This window comes from Natator depressus, chromosome 1, assembly GCF_965152275.1.
Source record: "Natator depressus isolate rNatDep1 chromosome 1, rNatDep2.hap1, whole genome shotgun sequence".
Lineage (NCBI taxonomy): Eukaryota > Metazoa > Chordata > Testudines > Cheloniidae > Natator > Natator depressus.
In genome coordinates, this window is record NC_134234.1 from 133,630,628 (window position 1) to 133,652,059 (window position 21,432).

At 42.3% G+C, this 21,432-nt stretch overlaps 1 protein-coding gene across 1 annotated transcript in view; it reads left to right on the top strand.

Annotated features, from left to right (window-relative positions):
• Nucleotides 1-4,433: 4,433 nt before the first annotated feature.
• EGFL6 (EGF like domain multiple 6) overlaps nucleotides 4,434-21,432 on the top strand; it is a 69,228-nt gene continuing 52,229 nt past the window's right edge. Inside the window, exon 1 of the mRNA XM_074945910.1 lies at nucleotides 4,434-4,678. Within this exon, the coding sequence (XP_074802011.1) occupies nucleotides 4,611-4,678 (68 nt within the window). The 5' untranslated portion in view covers nucleotides 4,434-4,610. The remainder of the gene's footprint in view (nucleotides 4,679-21,432) is intronic.

A 21,432-nucleotide genomic window follows, 5' to 3' on the forward strand; every position in this document is an offset into this window, starting at 1 on the left:
TCAGATGCCAAGCATGAGTAAAGTCTATGTCCCATTCCACTGGGCTCTTTCACTGTTTAAAGCCTCTCATTTGAACCCTGTCCTAAGTGTGAGGAGTGGATGATATTCCAATGATTGATGATTTCCTGCCTTTGGGATTAATCTGGCAAATGCTGAATGGGAACACTCAACATCTCACAGGATAGCTCAGCACCTTCCAGGACTGAATCCTTAAAAGGAGATGGAATTGCAAATATTAATGTACTGGCAAAAGCTAAACATCCTGTATGAAATCTAGTATTTCAGTTTATCTTACTAAACATAAGGCAGCCCTTTAGATAGTCTGGCTATTACCTGTCAATAGATTAGTATAACCTAAAATGATTTTGAAGGGAAGAATTATAGTGCACAACTATGTAATTTTAAAATTCAGACTCAAATTCACCTTCCCTCAGTAAAACACTGATCATTATTTTAATGGCATGTCTTGCATCAAAGGCTACATTAATTGAGTGTCTGTAGAAGTGCACATGCGTGATGAAATCTCCATGTTTTTATAATTTTAATTTTAAGAAAATGTAGTGCCCTTAAACGGTACTGAACTGATTGAATTCCTCTCTTTGTCAACCACACAGGCAGCCAAATACGAGGACACTGATATTGGCAATGCATATTTCCCCAGTCTGTCTCACCAAAGTACCTTAAGCGTATCCTGAAGTAACCACCCCTTGGTGAGTTAGTCACCAGACATCCAATCGACGTCAATGCCAATTCACTTCACGATGGCCACTGACCAGCTATCAAATGGCAACAGTGTCTCTTCCCTACTGTCCAGGGCTGTATTTGAACCAGTGACCTAGTGATGAAAGGGCTGTATCCCATTACCAGTCCTATACAGTCCCCCAACAGATGGCATTTACACATTTTACAACACCTATGGATTATTTTAATTTTCAACAATTTTACATCTTGTTACAATTATGGTTTTCAATAAAGAACTCTAAAGTTTTGATGCTGCCTCCTCTATGATGAGATGATAGGGTTGCCAACCCTCCAGGATTGTCCTGAGTCTCCAGGAATTAAAGATTAATCTTTAATTAAAGATTGTCATGTGATGAAACCTCCAGGAATACGTCCAACTAAAACTGGCAACCTAAGAGATGATATAGAGTCTGCACAAGGCCATTTTGGGAGGAAGTCTGCAGTCACAGGAGACAAAGGAAAAACCAGCAGAGGATCCCATCATGGGATATTTAACATCAAGACTGGATGAGAAATGTCAGACTGTTTTATGGGTTTTTGATAAAATATTATATTTTGATATGTTTTTGTTGTTGTTTTTTATGTGAGCATGGTGGGGAGACTTGATCACTCTGGGTAGAGTTCAGATAGAGTTGAACAGGCATTTCTGCTTAAAACACTTGTACTTACAAAGAGTAGAAGGAGCTGATCCTGTAGTTAAGGAACAGAAGTTGCTATCAAAGATCTGGGTTCTATTCCTGTCTCTGCCACAGAAGTCCTGGGGGATCTTGGGCATGTCATTTGACTTGTTTTAGCTTCTCCTTCTGTCAAATGTGGATAGTGCTTCTTACCTAGCTCACAAGACTTAATTGTTTCTAAAGAGCTAAGATATCATTGACTGGAAGGTGTTCTACAGGTGCAAAGTATTGTTACTGGACGAGGTTCCTTAAGGCATGGCTTTGCCTGCTCTCTATTGAGTCAGATTCATTATTGTGATTAAAAATGGGTGAATAATCTGCAAAGAATAAATTATTCCACAGATTTATGGGTCGGTTTTTCAGCTCTGGACATTTCATAGAAGATTAAAACTCTCTTGAATGTGTCATATGACTGTATTTCACACATCTTTTTGAGAATTCTTTACCTTTCTGAATTGTTTTTGAACAGCACTGTATATACTTGGTATAGTATGGTATAAAGTTTGAGCTGTTGTGGTTACTCAGCTAAGTCACATTGCATCAAGTCAGATTCTGGCATCAGTCACTCAAGATACACAATGTTGTAACTCTGCATTTGCACAGCTATAAATGGGATTGAAATCTAGCCCATTGTTTCTGTTCACTGACCAAACCCATGCTCAGATATTGCTGGAGAGAAAACTGAATCTGAATCCTTCCCATGCTGCCAGTGCCAAATGCTACATTAGAGCACAAATAAGGCTCTGCCATCCCTGTCTGTCCTGGACTGCTCTTTGCCTGTCCTCTGTATTGTTAAGTCCCTTTGAAATCAGGTGATTAGCAAATGTTTATGGTCTTGTGGTTTGTTTCTATAAGGAGGAGAAAATAGAAGATGGAATCGGGTATTTATTTGATGCAAACCTGTTTATTTACAAAGAATGTTGATGGTTTAACACAGACACTGGTGTCAAACAAGGATGCATTCTCTCACCTCTTCTGTTTGGCATTACCATTGACCTCATTATGAGAGAAAGCGTAGACCAATACACCACAGGCATTGCATGGGTCAACAACAGGACACTAGAAGATTTAAATTTTGCGGACAACACAGCTCTTCTGAGTGACTGTTCAGCCAACGTGCAAGTCAAGATTGAAAGTATCACAAAAGAAAGGGTTAATAGTTATGGAAAAAAATAAATCTGAGAACCCCAGCAGCTCTGAACTCACACATTATGAGGTGAGTCAATTCTCATATCTTGGCAGTAACACTGAAGCCCAGGGGGATGTCCAGAAGGAAATCATGTCATGAATTGGCAAGGTGGCAGCTACTTTCATTGTCTTAAACAAGACTTGGTCACTGAAAATCTACAGTTTAAAGACCAAACTCTCACTCTTTAACTTAAATATTATTTCTACCTTAGCATAGGAATGTGAAAGCTGGAAATCTACCAAAGGTACAGACACATGTCTAAATGTCTGGAAGAAAAAATGCCTCAGGAGAATACTAGATACATAACAAATGCCAAAATTCAGTAGAAAGTTCAACAGAAAGGGTTCTCAAACTGGGGTCGGGACCCCTCAGGGGGTCTTGAGGTTATTACATGGGGGGGTCGTGAGCTGTCAACCTCCATCCCAACCTTGCTTTGCCTCCAGCATTTATAATGGTGTTAAATATACAAAAAAGTGTTTTTAATTGGGGGGGGGGTGGCACTCAGAGGCTTGCTATGTGAAAGCGGTCACCAGTAAAAAAGTTTGAGAACCACTGTTCAACAGCTTCTTATCTCCAAAGTTATCCAGAAAAGAGAATGGAAATATGTAGATGCATAGATGCTGGAACTGGGGGTGCTGCTGTGGCCCCTGTTTGAAGTGGTTTCCGTCATATACAGGGTGTACAGTGTGGTTCAGTGGCTCTCAGCACCCCATTATATAAATTATTCCAGCAGCCCTGGTGGGGCGTGTTAAGAATGAATGCTCATGCTCTTCAGAGCAGGGGAGTCCCATCCTTGGCTGGTCTTAGGCACTGTCATACTAAACATGTTAAATGACAATAAATGTTTGCCGTGGTGGGGGCAGCTGGAGGTGAGAATACCCGTGAATGGAAACATGAAACTCTCGGTTTGTAAATAGATGTATGCCTGAAATGCATTTTCCTTCATGACAGGTTTCAGAGTAGCAGCTGTGTTAGTCTGTATCCGCAAAAAGAAGAGGAGGACTTGTGGCACCTTAGAGACTAACACATTTATTTGAGCATAAGCTTTTGTGAGCTACAGCTCACTTCATCAGATGCATTCAGTGGAAAATACAGTGAGGAGGTTTATATACACAGAGAACATGAAACAATGGGTGTTACCATACACACTGTAACGAGAGTGATCACTTAAGGTGAGCTGTTACCAGCGGGGGGGAGGGACCTTTTGTAGGGATAATCAAGATGGGCCATTTCCAGCAGTTGACAAGAACGTGTGAGGAACAGTGTGGGGGGGAAGGGGGATAAGTCTGTTTGCACCGCTAAAATCAATCCCTCTTTGCAGAGAGCCAGCACAAAACGCGTGGGAATGTTTATGGGAATTTGCACTGCCCATCGCTCTCAATCCATTATTAACCACTTCTGTCAAGGGGGGCTGTCAGTACATGTCACCCTTGTTTTACCTCCTGGATTAGGTGCCAGCAGCCTCCTCCAGGCCCCAGGTGAAGCTGTGGTAAACACAAGCTGCCTTTCTCCTCCTCCCCCGCCTCTCGGGGTCGTTATCTGAAAGCGAGAATGGGGGTAACGCTGACTTTCTTTTCTGTCTCTCTTTGCGGTGGGTTGGGGGAGGGGGGTTAATTAATGGATTGGTTGGGGCCAACCGGGCCCACCTTTTCCCCGCATCCCGCGGCCGCGCCACTGTCTGTCACTTGCTCTGAAGGGCAGCAGCGCGTGTGTGGTGCTGGAGGCGGGTCGCCCCGTGCGAGCGCGTGGCCCGCCCCCAGCCTACCCCTGTCTTATTTAACCAGATCCCGCACTAGCAGCGGTGGCGGGGTGGGGGTGTCCCCGCTGGCGGAGCTCCCCGCGATCCTCCGCTGCCCGCCCTCGCTGCCCCTGGCTGCTGCTCTGGAGCCCCGAGCCGGCGCTGGAGGGGGAGGGCAAATCACACCCCCAAAGGCGGCAGCAGCAGCCGCCGCCGCCGCCCAGAGCTCGCTCCCCCTCTGCCCCCAATTCCCTGCAGTTCAGCCATGGGGCCGATCGCTTTGCTAGCCGCCCTGCTGCCCTTTGTTACCCGTGGATTTGCTGACACGGCCAGGTTAGTAGAACAGGACCGGCCCAGGGCAGGGCTCTCCTCTGGGTAGCACGGAAACCCCGCGGGGGCAAGGCAGGGGAGGGTGAAATGGGGGGTGGTCTGTCCCTCAAAGCTCCGCGGCTCAGCCCCTAGGCGAGAGCTGGGCAGGCTCTCTGCGGCGGCCAGTGTCAGCCCTTTGTTTCTGCTGGCCAGCCATCAGGGGACGGGCGCAGGACAGATGTGTCCATTCCTCCCATCTGGCTGCTGAACGCTTCCCCGGACAGGTTTCAGAGGAGCAGCCCTGTTAGTCTGTATCCGCAAAAAGAAAAGGAGGACTAGTGGCACCTTAGAGACTGACCAATTTATTTGAGCATAAGCTTTCCTGAGCTACAGCTCACTTCATCAGACATATTTCACCAGGTGGTTTGTCCGCCAGCTGTTTGCTTTGGCTGTGTCTTCGCGGTTCGCTGTCGGGGATGTGGTTGGTCACCCCAGTGTCTGTGCTCTGATGGGTGAGTGAATCTCTTAAAAGTAAGAGGAGGGAAATCAGAGAGATCAAGGTGGCGGTAGAAGCACTTTTCCTACGAACATTTGCACAGACACCTGTCCACCTCTCCTCGTGAGACTGTTTTGCTTTCTGCAACCATTCCTGAGAACGAGAAAAATCGCTTGTACTAATAATCACAGAAAACTAATACAAAGGGCTATGGATTTTTTTTTAATTAAATGAATATTTGCCATTTTTTTCTTCAGTATTCTCCTAGTTCTACTCAAATGTATGTTAATTTAAGTTTCCCCCATTCCTCTACATGATAATCTTTTTAAACAACATATATGTTGGAGATGGATATATAATGTACGTGTATTGCTGTACCTGTGTTAATGCATGTACATGGGTACATATATTTGTAATGTACCAATCTCATGATATCTAAGTATAAGTGTAAAACCTATATTATTATGTGAATTGCAATTAGAGAGAGACCTAAGTTGAACATTTCAGAATCAGATTCCTAACACTGCAAAGTTCTGGAGCATTTGGATCTAGAATTTTACATTGATCCATTATAAAGATAGTGAGAGAGAGAGGTCTGTGTGTCTGTGTGAAATGTGGATTCTAGTTAGGAACGTGCAACTTCATGGGTGGCCAGACCTGGAGTTGTGTTTCAAGCCCATCACTAGCTTTAATGTGTGTTAATTCAATTCAGGTTTGAACTCCTGCTTTTGCTTTTTCCTTCTTTAACTAGTTTCTTATCAATGGCTATTGCAGCAGCTGATTCTGGAGGGCAATGATCCTCTTGAACTTTGAGTGGGTGCAAGCAGCTGTTTGGTGGTGGTGATCAGCTTTTCCTATTTATGCTGTTTCTGCCTAAGCAGAGAGATTCTTGTATGGTACTTTGACTGACATAGATTTAATAGACTTTCCATAGGAATCTATATCTTCATGTGTTTTCCCCCAGAGCTTTGGATGCATCAAACCCTCAAGCATTTTCCAGTAAGTAGGTGCAGATAGATGTGCAGCATGTTAAATTCACAACTGCTTGTTGGTACAGCTCTGATTTTTATAAAGCTGAGTATAGCTAGGTTGACCAGATAGCAAGTGTGAAAAATCGGGACGGGGGTGGGGGGCAATAGGCGGCTATATAAGAAAAAGCCCTGCATATCAGGACAGTCCCTATAAAATCAGGACAGCTAGTCACCCTAAGTATAATGCTACTGAAGATACAGTTATTAAGACTTTCCCTCTATTTTACAGACTATAGACTAAACTTTCCCTGGAGTAATTCCACTGAAGTCAATGGGGTTACACTGGGGATGGCTCTGGCTCTAACTTAAAAAACTCAAGGAAATATAGATGAATACAAAGGAGGGAAGCAAAATACAGAAGGCTATAAATTGTCCTTCTCTTAACTTTGCTTATAGAAATAAACACTCATAATAACCATATGTTAAAGGCTTTTTAACATTTGTATCCCACAAGGAGAACGTCGAGGTAAGGTCCAGCATACAATTTTGAGAGGGAATTAACAACGTTACTCAGTATCAGACAAACTTTTCCAGGGCTTCACATTCAGAGTTAAGCAAAAAGCCATGAAAACCACAATAAAATAGTAACTATTACAATTAGAGATGAAGTTTTCAAGATGTAGCATGGTTTATTTGTTTAGTATTAGGGTCATGAACTGGTATGTTTCTTATCAGCAAGTGGAAGTGTGCTGTTCCAGCATGTTCAGAGCTGTCAAGTGCTCAGTTTTTCAGGAACTGCACAGGGACTCAAGTTTATGAACTCCAGAGCTGCTCATATAGAAAACACATTTTGCACTTCAAGCAGGGCATCCATAACAAGCATTATGTTCGTGTTAGTTATTTCTTGAGGTTTTATGCATTTGTGTTTCAAGCTTTTTCAGAGGCCTGAAATTGCAAAATGAAAGCATTTTAACAGAAAATGTTTCTTTGATTTTTAGCAGAACCAGTGATGTAAAAACTAAAACTGTCATATAAAAACTAAATTTTATAACATTAAAGCAGGAAATTTGAAGACTGATGCTTACTCCATGTCCAATGCATAGGTATGACAAGACGGATTGGTGGTGGTGGTGGTTCCCAGTGGGTTTTGCCCAAGATCAGAGCTACATCGTGTTCTACTAAAAACAGACTTTAGACGTCTGGATGGAAGAGTTAAACAGCATGTTAAATAGATTTTGTAGAGGATCCTAAATTAAAGGGACAAAAAGATACCAAGTGTCCCATACAGTTTAGAAATATGGACAGGAAATAGCAAATTAGAATCAGCTTTGAAAAACTGAAGTTAAAATACTAATATTTTTCTAAAAGGAAAAATAATCAGTCACTGAAAAGGCAGAGTCCTGGAAAGAAGTGATAACAGAAGAAACATACCGGTCATAATGGACAAAAGTTAAGAAACAAGCTTGCAGAGACCTAAGAAAGACGAGAAGAAAAGATCGATAGGATTTTTGCAGTGTGGTCAGAGGCATCATATTGTGGAGCAGATGAAAATGGTTTTTGTCTTTAAAGTTCAGGTTATTCCACATATTAGGGATGAAATTCTGGTAAAACTTCCATTGATTTAATTGAGGCCAGGATTTCACCCTAGGCCCTAGTCTTGCAGTACTAACTCAGGAAAAACTCTCATTGATTTAGATGGGAACGTTGTCTGCAAAAGGACTGTAGAATCAATCCATTTGAATACTGTGTTCCGTTCTGGTATTTTCATTACCAGAAAATATATTTGAACTGGAAACAGTTCAGAGAACAGTGACAAAATGGCGACATGCTGAAAAGAATGTCTAGCCATTCGGGAAAGAATTAAAAGAACTAGATTTGTATAATGTGATTGTTTTCATGCCCATCTGCCACTAATCTACAGTTATTTAAAGGGCTGAGTTGTGCCTTTGAGGCATAACCATGCTATAGAGAGGGTTTTTTGGAGGGAGGGGGGAGGAGGAGGAAGGGCATGATGGAAACCTTAGGCAAATTCTTTCTGACTCAGACAGAATTCCTCCTGGGTTCTGAAGGAGCTCTCACTGAAGCTGAAGCTTCACCATGTTTCATAACCTGAGTTGGCTAGGGCAAAGTTGGGACTATCCTAGAATCATAGGAGATTAAGGTTGGAAGAGACCTCAGGAGGTCATCTAGTCCAACCCCCTGCTCAAAGCAGGACCAACCCCAACTAAATCAAATGATAATAGAAGACTTGGGACTCCAGAACCCTGTCATATTGAGCCAGACATGCTAGCCTGTTGCAACACAGATCCAGGGTCTGACCTATGCCCCCAAAGCTGCAGACTAACTGAAAACAGCTCAGCAAGTACTCCTGTCTCCAGCACCCAGACACCCAGTTCCCAATGGGATGCAAACCCCAAATAAATCCATTTTACTCTGTATAAAGCTTATACAGGGTAAACTCATAAATTGTCTGCCCTCTATAACACTGATAGAGAGAGAGATAGAGCTGTTTGCTCCCCAAGGTATTAATCACTTACTCTGGGTTAATTAATAAACACGTGATTTTATTAAGTATAAAAAGTAGGATTTAAGTGGTCTCAAGTAATAATAGACAGAACAAAGTAAGTTACCAAGCAAAGCAAAATAAAATATGCAAGTCTAAACCTAATACAATAGGAAACTGAATACAGGTAAACCTCACCCTCAGAGATGTTCTAGTAAGCGTCTTTCACAGACTAGACTCTTTCCTAGTCTGGGCCCAATCCTTTCCCCGGTACAGACCTTGCTAGTTTCAGCTTAGGTGGTAACTCGTGGATTTCTCATGACTGGCAGCCCCCTTTGTTCTGTTCCACCCCCTGGTATAGCTTTGGCACAAGGCGGGAATCTTTTGTCTTTCTGGGTCCCCAACCCTAATTCTAAATGGAAAAGGACCAGGTTTCAGATGGATTCCAGTTCAAGCGACATGGCCACATGTCACTGTAAGGCCTATTTCTTCATTACCTAGTAGCTGGAAGACAGGTACACAGGAAGGGTTGCAGGTAAACAAACCCATTCGCAGTTCATTGATTCTGAAGCACCCTTAATGGCTTCCACTTAACACGTTTACATCAGTAATACAAGTTTATATCTTATTCTCCTAACTCCAGACATAGAAATAATACATGCAAACAAATAGGATGAACACACTCCATAGATCATAAGCTTTGTAATGATACCTTACAAGAGACCTTTTGCATGAAGCATATTCCAGTTACATCATATTCACACTTACAAACATATTTTCATAAAACATATGGAGTGCAACGTCACAAGCCTTACCTACTAGTTCTGAGTTTGTCTGCTTTTTTTATTTTCAGTCCGTTGTCTTTATTGTGCTGCTCTCACTCCTTCCTTTCCTTAGGATCACGAAATCTGTCGTTTCATGATCACTTTCATCCAAATTGCCTTTCACCTTCAGATTTGTAACCAGTTTCTGTACTGTTCTGAATTAACTTGACCTATCATGAGACAGCAATAGAGTTCAAGTGCTGTATAGTATATCAAAGAGATTTTTTTTTCTATAATGTGCTGTTTTGTATAGGAAATGGACATGACAGGTATTGAAAACACATGCAATATTTTGGGGACTATATTAAGTATGGTTTGTGTCCCTGTGAGCCAAGGTTTGTATGCAACTCCTAGGGCCCAGAGGATTACCACAGCTCCTCCAGGAACTGAAAAACAGTGCGGAATGAGTAAGACAAATCACAGGTTGTAAACACCCCCTTGGGAGATTTACATCTACTGTCTGACGCTACGTTTTCCAGAGAGGACAAACAGGATTTTAGTATATAAGGCTGAGTTTAAATTGACACAGAGCTGCTTTCTGATTCAGCCAATGGACAGCACCCTCTGTCCAAGGGCAGTTGCAGCTGGAAGGGGGAAACCTTTGAGGAAAGGTTGGAAGGAGTTTAGCTTACTAGAGCCCCATAAGACTGATGGGTGACCTCTGGTAAGTTTTGGGGGGAGGGTTAGCATGCATATAGGAACTTTTATGGTATGTGTTTTCTCTATAATGCTTTTACCCTAAATATAAATGTATTGGTGTACATTGCTGTAGCCCCTGGAGAAAGGTTAGCCACAGGTACTGTACCCTGGTGAGACTTGCCAGGGAAATCCTAGTGAGATACAGAGGGACTGCAAGCCTAAACGCCAGGTCTGGATTGAGAGATATGGAGGTCTCCGACCAAGGGAGGTGACTTCTAGGAGCTTGAAACCTGAAGTGGGTTGCCTCAAGGAAGCTTGGTGGGGTAAATGGTGCAGTTAATCCTGAAACTGACAATGGTTTTAGCACCCAAGACAGAAATGAAACTTTCTAAATTGATTGTCAGTGATGTTGTAGCTACACAATACAGGCTCAATAGAGCATAGGTCTAATTGTGTTGTGGTTTGGGGGATTTTTTCCCCTCTGTATTTACTCGTATGTCTCCGAATACTGTTCTATATAGTTTTCATGCTGTGTCTATCACCATGGTATCTGACCACCTTCCAGCTGTGCCTTAAAGCAATGTGACTAAATTGGGCACATATTTGCTCTCATCCTCTCCTCAGGGGGAGAAGTATATGCAGAGAACTGTTTTGTTAAAAACAACCTCCTCCAAAAAACTTTTTAAAATATACATGTTGTTGTGTATTTGTTAATGAAGGCAAGATCAAAGAAGTGTACCATGCACTTGGAACAGATGGTGGTGAGGTTTGCAACGGTCCATAGTGCCTGTGGGAGTTCATTTCACAGCCTCGGACTGGCACCTGAGAAAGCTGTCTTTTGCACAGATGAGTTTTACTCTTTTTGTAGGGGGGGTTGCACTGTACCCAAAAGCAAATCTGTCAACCAGGGGCCTTATCACAGAGCTTAATCAATCTTTTAGATAGCCTGGGCCCAGGTCACGGAGCCCCTTGAGTTCAAGGTCCTAGACCTCTTTTCAATTTGATATTCTATGGGAAGCCAGTGTGGAGAGTAGCAAACACATCACATCTGTCCTCAATACCCTGTGTGGCTGAAGAGACATGCTTCAATCTTTTGCACTGCTTGGTGTTTCCTAAATGCTGAAAGCTTCATACCCAGTTACATCTCATTGCTGTGGTGTATCTAAAAAGTGATGAAGGCATGACTAACCAAGGCCTGGTCATCGTCCATCAGGGTGGGACAAAGTCTCCTGGTCAACTGGAGATGATAGAAAGCATTACCTGTGAGAGCTTAGGGTCAGTGAAAACAACAAGGAGTCCAGTGGCACCTTAAAGACTAACAGATTTATTTGGGCATAAGCTTTCATGGGTAAAAAAACCACTTCTTCAGATGCATGGAGTGAAAATTACAGATGCAGACATAAATATACTGACATATGAAGAGAAGGGAGTTACCTCACAAGTGGAGAACCAGTGTTGATAGGGCCAATTTGATCAGGGTGAATATAGTCCACTCCCAATAATTGATGAGGAGGTGTCAATTCCAGGAGAGGTAAAGTTGCTTTTGTAGTGAGCCAGCCACTCCCAGTCCCTATTCAAGCCCAAATTAATGGTGTTAAATTTGCAAATGAATTTTAGTTCTGCAGTTTCTCTTTGAAGTCTGTTTCTGAAGTTTTTTTGTTCAAGTATGGCTACTTTTAAATCTGTTATAGAATGTCCAGGAAGATTGAGGTGTTCTCCTACTGGCTTTTGTATGTCAGGGTCAGTGAGGAATCCAAGAAACCTCCTAAACTGCAGACCAAGTTGACCAGTTGTGGATGTGCACTTTCAAGTAAGGAAGTACATACAACACACTCCAGGCCGTGCATTTCTATTGAATTATTGTATTTGACAGCTGACATCATAGAGCCTGGTCACCTATTACTATGGAAAGACCCATGAGAGGGAACTGCTATGGAAGAAATTTCCACCAGATTCTGGTAGGGATGTGGGATCCTGCCTTTTCCCCGCTGCCCCTCCAATGGAACAGGCCAGGAGGCCTTGGATGGGGAAATCAGTTTGGAAAAAATTAAGAACAAGAGATAGGGATGAGCCACATCCAAACACTTCCATGCTGGGGAGTGTTGGAATCGGGACCTTGGTCTTTGAGCCCATCTCGTTTAAGAATTTGTTTTGTGGGTATCTGGGATTTATGCAGTTCCATGCGGGGGCAGTAGGAGGACAGGGCTATCTGCATACAAACAATTCGTTTTAATCCATGATGTTCAACAAAACTTTGCATGCGTGGCTTATCAGGCTTAGTTTGATGTTCACATTCTCTAGCATTATTAACCTTCAGGAGAGGAATGTTCTCCAGAAGTTCTGTGTGTGTGTTTATAGATCTGATTAAAAAACTTACCCGCTAAAATTTACCCATCCTCATTCAGAGGCTGTAGCATTTGAACCACAATACCATCTTCCTCTGCTGTTTTTCCTTGCTTTCTACTTTTTAATGATCCTTTAAATTCTCACGTTGTAATGTGCAGTGCTTTTTCTTCTATTTCGATGTTTTATATCTTCCCATTTTTCAGGATCATCAAAAAGTTCCTTCACTTATTCCAACTATTTTTCCAGGATGCTATTGCTTTCATGACATATATTGCAGTCCTTAGTTTTAATATAGCTAATTCCTTTTCTTGACTTTTGTTTGACTCCTGGTTCTTTTTACAGTGGGATGAATCTTTGTGGTGGTATCTGATTTCATAGTCATAGTTCATTGCTAGCCATTTTTCATTTGCCTGTTTGCATGCTTTTTTAATTTGTTCAGATCTGGGTAACTGTCCCAACTCCCAGAGGCAGCATTTTCTGCCACTGAATGCATCCATGGGTTGTGGATAGGGGAACAGCCTTCAGATGTGGAGGTTAGCTGTGATATAAGCAGGGAAACCTGCCAACTAAGCAATTGTGGACAACCTGTTGCCAGTACTAGCGAGGCATGATGGAGCAGCAGGTGGCACTGCTGCTCCAATAAAATACCACAAAAGCCCAAAGGTGGTACTGGAAATGGCCACCATTAAATAAGCCCCCATCCTAACCCCAGTGGCACTAAATTGCTCTGCCAGAATGATTCTGGAAAGGCAAATGAACCCCAAAGGGTCAATAGCATTCAGTCACAGAAGAGAGTTTGTGAAACTGATCCCCTAGTAAATCATCACCAGATAGGGTAAGTCCTATAATTAAGTCTCCAATTGAAAGCCTTGCCATCTGACTGGCAGTCAGTGCTACCTTGTAACCAGGAAAGGCCGTGTAAAATGGACTACAGGGTGCACTGATGTGGGTGACCGGGCACCCTGTATAAAATCAACTATCAGAAAATTGAGAGAGAAACATCTTGGAGTGATGAAAATTGCAATGTGGAATGTAAGAACACTGTATCAAGCAGGCAAACTTCAAAACATGTTAGAAGCAGCTAAGCCCTTGAAACTTAATGTCAGGATAGAGATGACGTGATTTATTTTGGTGGAGTACGGCATGAAGGGGGAGTTGCAATAATGTTAAAGAAAACATAGCTAATGTTATACCAGGAATTTGGCCAATATCAATTTTGGTGAGATACAAGATCTCACCAATTGGAATTTGCATGCTAAAAGTTTACGTTCCCCATGGAACACTGTAAAGATGTGGTGGACAATTTGTTTTATGACAAATGGAAAAGTAGTAAACCAAGGAAAACTTCATTACCAAGACAGGAAAAGATCAAGTGGCTGACATAGTTGAAGACCATATATTGCGGCGCAGGAATGAAAGAGAAGACTGATTGTTCCTGCTTACAAATTCAGTCTACTCCTCCATAATATGGTGGCTTCAATATCACACAAGAAGCCTCTATACATGGTGAAACCCTGGGCCAAACCTAGCCACCCTACAAGAAATCACATAGATTACATTTTCATATTAAAAATACTTTAATTCAGTTTTAGACGCTAGAATGCTCCCATTGGCAGACTACAATAATCTGCTTGTCATGAAGCTGAGACTAAATCTTAAGAAGTTATGTAAACTACCTGGCAGACAAACAAGAATACAGACCAATGTGGATGTACTCCCACAACAAAAATGCATGGAATATATTTCAGAAGTCAACCAAAGCCTTGACGTGTCCCATGAATACACCAGTGAAGACACTGGAAGAAGAATGAAAAAAGTTTGACAGCTGTACATACAGCCAGTACATTGGTATTCAGAGAGTAAGGACACGATGCTAAGCAACCATAGATGATTGAAGAAATTCTAAATTTAATAAATACAAGAAAAGAATGCAGAGATAGGAGGAGTGAGGAATATTGAAAGTTTCAAACATTCACAAAGCCTGCTACACAGAATGCAAGTCCTATGGAGAGATGGTGACTGAGCCTCTCTTCTGTGTGGAAGGGAGAGATCTGCCTCTGAATGCCCTTCTGCTCACAGGTTGTGGGGACACAATGAGGTCCTCAGTGATAAATCTCATGCATTCTTCCATTTATGAAGCTGAGACTAAAGCTTTAGAAGTTATGGAAACTACCTTTCATTGCGAGGAATATGCTTTAACTATCCAAAGGCTTGTTGTTCCTGGGTCCTATTTCTGAAGACAGAATAAGTTAAAGATCTTGTCCAAGATGGTATCTTTAACAGAGGGGTTGTGTGCATTTTATTTGGATAATTACAAAATATGTGCCAGTTTTATAAGGTGAGGTTGGAACTGACATTTTGACTTTAGGAACATTTGGGGATTTGTAAAAGATATTTTAAATAAAATGAATCACTTAATAAAAAAAAATTATTTGTCAAGTCAACTTGACTTCTCTATAAATGGGCCCAGATTTTGCTTTCAAGGTAACTAATTAGATCGTATTTCTTATGATCCAAATTCTGTCTGCCTTAATCCTGTGAGCACTCCAGTGATGATGATCAGACTACCCGGATGAATAAAGTGGAAAGGATTTGGTCCATGCTTAGTGGCAACAACCACCAGTGCCAGTTTGTCATATACAGTTTTCAGTTATTGGCGGGGAGATATTCTGTACTGGCTTACATCTCCTACAACGCTTGCTGAAGTCAGTGAGGTTACATAGGATGTATGGCAGAAAGCATTAATTTTTAGCTCCCATAGCTGATGCACATTGACACTGTATTCTTTGACACGGATACATTGATGAACCAAATGTTTTTATAGAAGACCAAATAAATATTAGAGGGAAGGCCATTGGATGACACGTTGAATTCTTCTAATGTATAGAGCAGTAAAAGCCTTCACATATACTTCTTAAGGTAGTGATTACCACTTAAATCACTGTCTTCATACATCTGAAGAGGCGCTGTACGTGATCCTATAAGTAAGTGTATTGTCCCCAGGATGGACCGATGTTGAGAGCACCTAAGGACGCTCATATTGACAAGATCACAGATTCAAAAGTCCGTAAAATTTATCTCCTCATTTTCCTCTGTAAGACTTTCACAGGTCATCTCTGGCCAAACCACTCAGCTGGTTACACCTTGGACACCTGGCCTTGGGCCTCGATGTCAGAGTACATCACAACCCAGCAATTATCTTGGACAGACCATCATATTATTAGGGAAGTAGTCAGAAACTTTCCATTGCCCAGGCAATAAAGATCACTGATCCTGATTTGACCACAAAGCTCATGGACTTCAACAAATTCCAAAGCCTGCTAAAGGACAACAGCCCCCCACCAACAGTGGGAGGCGGAGTAGGGGAGTTGGTGAATCATTAATATTCTGTACTGGCCTCTGCCACTGATATGCTGGCCCCCAAACAGCCCTTCCTCCCCTTCGCCTATACAGATCTCCTTAGTTTTCTGATACTTGTGCTGGATGAAGAGAGCAGGATGGAAACTTGAGCACCGATGAAGGAAAGCAAAGGCTGATTCAGAAAGAATAAAACCTAAATTCCTCAAGCCTATGCTGAAGCTGCACTACAGGCTAAGAGAGCCTTACTATCAGCCTCTATTAAGGCTGCCAAGTCCTGCCCTAAGGCATTATCCAGGGTGGTAAACAGCTTCAGGAATCCAAAATCTCTACTACCTGCCTCAGAGCTGAGCACCAAGCACCAAGTGAAGGACAATCATCTTCCTTCAATGAAAAGATCACACACATCCAAAAAGACTTCTTAAACAGTATGGATCCTTTCTGTCGCCACTCACCATTCAACAGCCCACTTGCATTCCCAGAATCTTGTACATACACACTGATTCTTAACGTAAAAAGTTTTGGGTTTTTTCTTTTTTCTTTTTTTTTCCCATTATCGAATTGCAGGCATTTGGTTTTTTCATGTTTAGAAGTTAAAGGCTTGGATTTTCAGAGCAAGGTATACATTTGGAACAGTGGATCCTATTGATTTTAGTTGGAACTTGGGTATTCAAATCCCTTGGGAGCTCTGAAAAATCTGATTTCCAGTTTTTAATTTAGGGTTTAGAAAGAAACTCCTTAAATTGACTCCATGAAGGGCTAATTCATTGTTCTTCTGAAGCAGCTCACTGAGACAGGATACTAGATTAGATGGGTCACTTATATCTTCCAGCATGGCAATTGCTACGTTCTCATGTGCAGAAGTAATTAGAGATGCAGATCCTCATCTGGTATAACTTAGTGTAGCTCCAGTGGAACAGTGTAGATTTACACCAGCTGACGAAGTGGTGTTTAGTATTTTGTTTGATTTTTTTTAAAAAATTTTTTTGTTTAGTTATCAACAAGTATTGGTGCCTCACCAAGGTTTACAAACCAAAGCACCACATTCTGATGCTGGGCTGAACACGTTTGTAAGTAGAGCGTATGTCCTAACAAGGAAGTTAGCATTATTAATGCTATCCCAGCAATGTTCTTCAATTTTTTTAAATTGACCAGAAATCCCAAGCATTAGTGATATAAATATATAAAATTTCTACTTTTTAGAGACAGGATTTTTTAGGAAAGAATAACAAGGATTCAAAAGAGCTGGTTAGGTCTCTCTTTGGGTCTCTGTGACCTCAATTGCAATAGGAGCTTATTATTAACATTTTTGTTCCACTGACCCGTGTACCTGAAGTTTACTATCTTGCCTGCTGTGTTCAGATTTATCTCCACTGCGGAAAGATGTCTTGCTTCGCAAACATGTGAGATGATATTCCACAAAGCATGTGTGGACCACTGCAACAAGCCATATATAAGGCAGTGTCCTGACTCCATAATGCTGATCCGACCACTGCTACCTGTCATGATCTCCCCAGGACCAATTCTCAGCTCTTTCCCTTAGGAAAGCATAGTGGGATCCTCCAGAGCAACTGATATCAGAGGTGGTTATGGGGCCCATGTGTTATGGAGGATTATATGGTTACGAGGATTCCTGTGGTTATGGGGGCCCATACAGGTAGAAGGGGTTCTATGGTAACGGGGGGCCATATGGTTGTGGAGATTATATGGACGCAGAAGACCATGGAAACTGTGGGCTATGCTAAACCCAGAAGACATATCCATGGAAAAAGGAAGAATAAGGAAATGAATGGCAAGATACAGATTCACCTCTCAGCGCATAGGCCTGGCTTTGAGAAGTGTTGAGTACATCACTCTGTGTGAAATAATGAGAGAGTTGCATTAAATCAGCACTTCTGCAAACATTCATAATGTTTCCCATGTTCCACTTGATATGTCTTTCTTCTAATGCCTTCCTGGCTATGTGCTTCCTCTATTAGCAGCACAGTGGGCCTGATTCTCAACTACCCTCTGGGTTTTTACACTACTCTGTAAAGTGCAAATGGAGCAGGTGCCTTAAGGTGTATGTTACCTACATTTAGGTCTTGGCTACGCTTGCAAGTTAGAGCACATTAAAGCAGTCCCGGGCGCCCTAACTCCTGAGGTGTCCATGCTGGCAAGGCACGTAGAGCGCCTGGACTCTGCAGCTGGAACGCTCCTGGTAATCCACCTCCACGAGAAGCATAAAGCTTGCTGCGCCCCGGCTGAAACGCCCGGGTGTCAGTGTGGATGACATGTTGCATTACTGCACTATGATTGGCCTCCGGAAATGTCCCATAATCCCCTGACGTCGAGTGGCCACTCTTGTCATTGTTTTGAAATCAGCTGTAGGCATGCAGATATCCCCTTTCAAAGCTCCATTTCTGACAGCCAGCGTGCTTATCTGCCCTGGGACAAAGCAAACTATTACTGTGGAATGCTGCTGTTGTGAGGGGAAAGGGAGGGAGAGGGGAGTCTGCTGCTGTCTGCACTTACAAGACAGCATGCTGACACACTCTCAGCCCCCCCCAAACACTCTTTCCCCCCGACATACACACTCCCTGTCACACTCCACCCTCCACCCCTCATTTGACAAGCACGTTGCAGCCTCTTGCACACTGGGATAGGTCCTCAATGCACTGCTCTTTGTGGCGTTGCAAGAGCTGCTAATGTGGCCACGCCAGTGGACTTGCAGCTGACAGTGTAAACACACGGCAGTGTTTTCCCTGCTGCGGTCTCCAAAGACTGGTTTAACTCCCAGCGCTCTACATCTGCAAGTGTAGCCGAGCCTTTACATTGACTTTAATGCTTCTTTCCAATGCCAGAGGAGTGTCAAAAGACTTCAGTGTCAGTGAGAATTAGACTGTGTTACCTCCTATCCACGAACATGTACCATTTTTCTGCCTTTTAACTTTCTAACAGCTGCACAATGGAGAAGCTTTCTGAACATCTGCATTTATTGTTTTGTTTTAGTTGAAACTGACCAGGTTGAAACAAGTAATTAAAAATGGTTGGAAACAGCCTTGATTGTCAAACTTTACAGCTGCAATAAAGAAGAAAGACAACTCTGTGAGGAAATGCATCACTTTGGAGCTGGTGATAGGATGCGGCCCTTCGTGCAACCATGGAAATAGAGTCTTGCTCCTCTGCTTTCCTTATTTATTCTTCATTTTGATAATTTTCTACTCCCCTTTATTTCAAATTCAAATATATACTACATCTTACTATTGGTCTTCTGGTTTTAATTGATCTTCCAGTCATTATCTTTTAGTATCACCAAAGGCTTACATGTCACTTGACCAAAAGTGTTCTCCAGTTTTGGACACTTCCAGGGTTGGTGCAGCTCTCAGGAAAGATTCTGGCCTGTTACCAAAAATGTTGAGCATGAACAGCTCCTGTTAGCTTCAGTGGGAGTTCTGAGTCCTCAGCACTTCAGAAAAATAGGCCTGGAGCCTCTCCTGTCAGGCCACTAAAATTAATGGCTCCTTTGGAAAGAGGTTGGCTTAGCTGCATCCAGAAGTGAGATCACTGGAATATTTGCTGATTTGTTCTGTTAGGTCTGAAGTCTTGCATGAAATACTGTCACTGCAATTCAAAGGCTCAGAGTAGCTAGGCCTTCCAACTAAAAAAAAAACAAACCTAAAAAGAACATTGATTATATTAGGGCATTTGTTCACAATGAAGCTTGTGATCTGGGGGTGAAAGGCTCACTGCTAAATGGCAAAAGGTTTATTCCTCAGCAGTTCAGGTCTTTAATGCTGCAGCTTTAAATTCGTCATTGATCCTGGTGTATCTCAAAGGAGAGGGATGAGTTGAGACATGTCTCTCGGTGACGTGGACAGAATGGTGCTTGCGGTACTCTAGAGCAAATGGAGACTGAGATGGATTTACTATATTTCTTCAAGTTTGGCAAGGATATAAACTCTTGTGCTTCAAGGTATCATCCAATAATGGGGACAGATCTGATTGATGGGGGAATGGTGAAAAAGCTCCTCTAGGGACAGGTGATCCCATACCTGTGTTCTCCTGGATTTCTTGCACCTCCTGTGAAGCCTCTGGTACTGACCACAGTGGGGAAGAGGCCTGATCTTCTGTAGCAATGCCTACATTCTTCCATTCCAAGGTGGAGTCCATAGGTATGGACTGATACTGAAGACTAGAGCTGGATTGCTCTTAACAAAATCCATGGCCAGACAGCTAAACCTCCCCTCACCAACTGAGTATTCTGTCGTGTCCTTAAAGAGGCAGGATGGTCTGGATAAATTTTTCCTTTAGTGTTGTCAAATCAAAAATTTGATTAGTGAAATATGTTCATCTTCTGGGAACTGATAGCCACAAAAATGTTGAAAAAAATTTAGTGGAAAATGTAATCTTTTTTTATCTGCAGTTCCTGCAATATCAAGCCATGGTACATCCAGGGGATTTTATATAAGAATGGTAATACAGAGTGCAGTTACTCACAGTTACCTCAAAAACCATTAGATTCTTGTACTGAATTAATGGTTTGTGAATTAATTTCTTCATATCACACATGAGATTCCTGACTCCTGCAGATGACTTTGGTGTAGTATCATTTGTCTACATGGGCAGAATGGACTCAGGTGTGTTTTCAAGACCCTTTCCCAACAGAAAGCTTTTCAGCCATATGTAGAATGATTTTTAAAGAAAATACACCCACAACAGGATTTCTTTTAATCTGAGCAGCATAAAAAGCCTTCCCTCAATTTTTAAGGCACAGAACGTCATTGAAGTCTATGGAACTGTGCTGATATATGCTGGCTCAGCACCTGCCCCTTGAGCTTTACAAAGCAATGTTTGTTTGTTAAAGAAAGGGAAAGGCAAAGTTTTTTGAATAAAAATCAAATAGCCCCAAATTCAGAGTCTAGGAATCATGAACTGACTATTGAAATGACATCAGAAACCTTAACATGCATTTGTAAAGTTAATGGTGTCTGCCAGCCACAGGTGGTACTGTAACACCAACAGCCCCCAGTCATTGGCGGGTGGGATTGAACCTGGGATCTCTGAAGCTTAGTGCTTGAGCCTCTACTGCATGAACTAAAAGCTACAGTGCCATTAGCTAATGTTGTAGCAGACTCATTCATTTCTAAATGGTCTCGGTGCCATTAGAGGGGACAGAACACCACACCCAGGAGGTGTGTGGGTTACAGTACCATCTACTGCCATTATGGTAGCAGGCTTCAATGAAACCTGACATGACCTTCCAAGAACGAAGGACCAGCAAGACATGCCTTTTCTAACAAACCTATAGCAACAGGTATATTTATATTTTAAGACACATCCTACCAGACAAAGACACTTCACTGCACACACTTCTTCCTTTGGGGAGAGGAATGAGAGAATAAACACCACATGACAGATGTGTCACGTGCCTTAATGCACTGCTGGAAGGCGCTCAGATACTATAGTGGTGAGTGTGTAATAAAAACCTATATAGACTAGACCTTACAGAGCTCCATCAGACCCCTAAGTCTTGCCCCATGCAGGGTGAGATGCAACGTTTTGTTTAGGCTCTCCAATAACTATGAGCTCTTGGATTCCTTCTGGTGACCTGTCTCCTGGCTGGCCTGCCTCTGGTGACAGTTCCATTTCAGAAGGCAGTT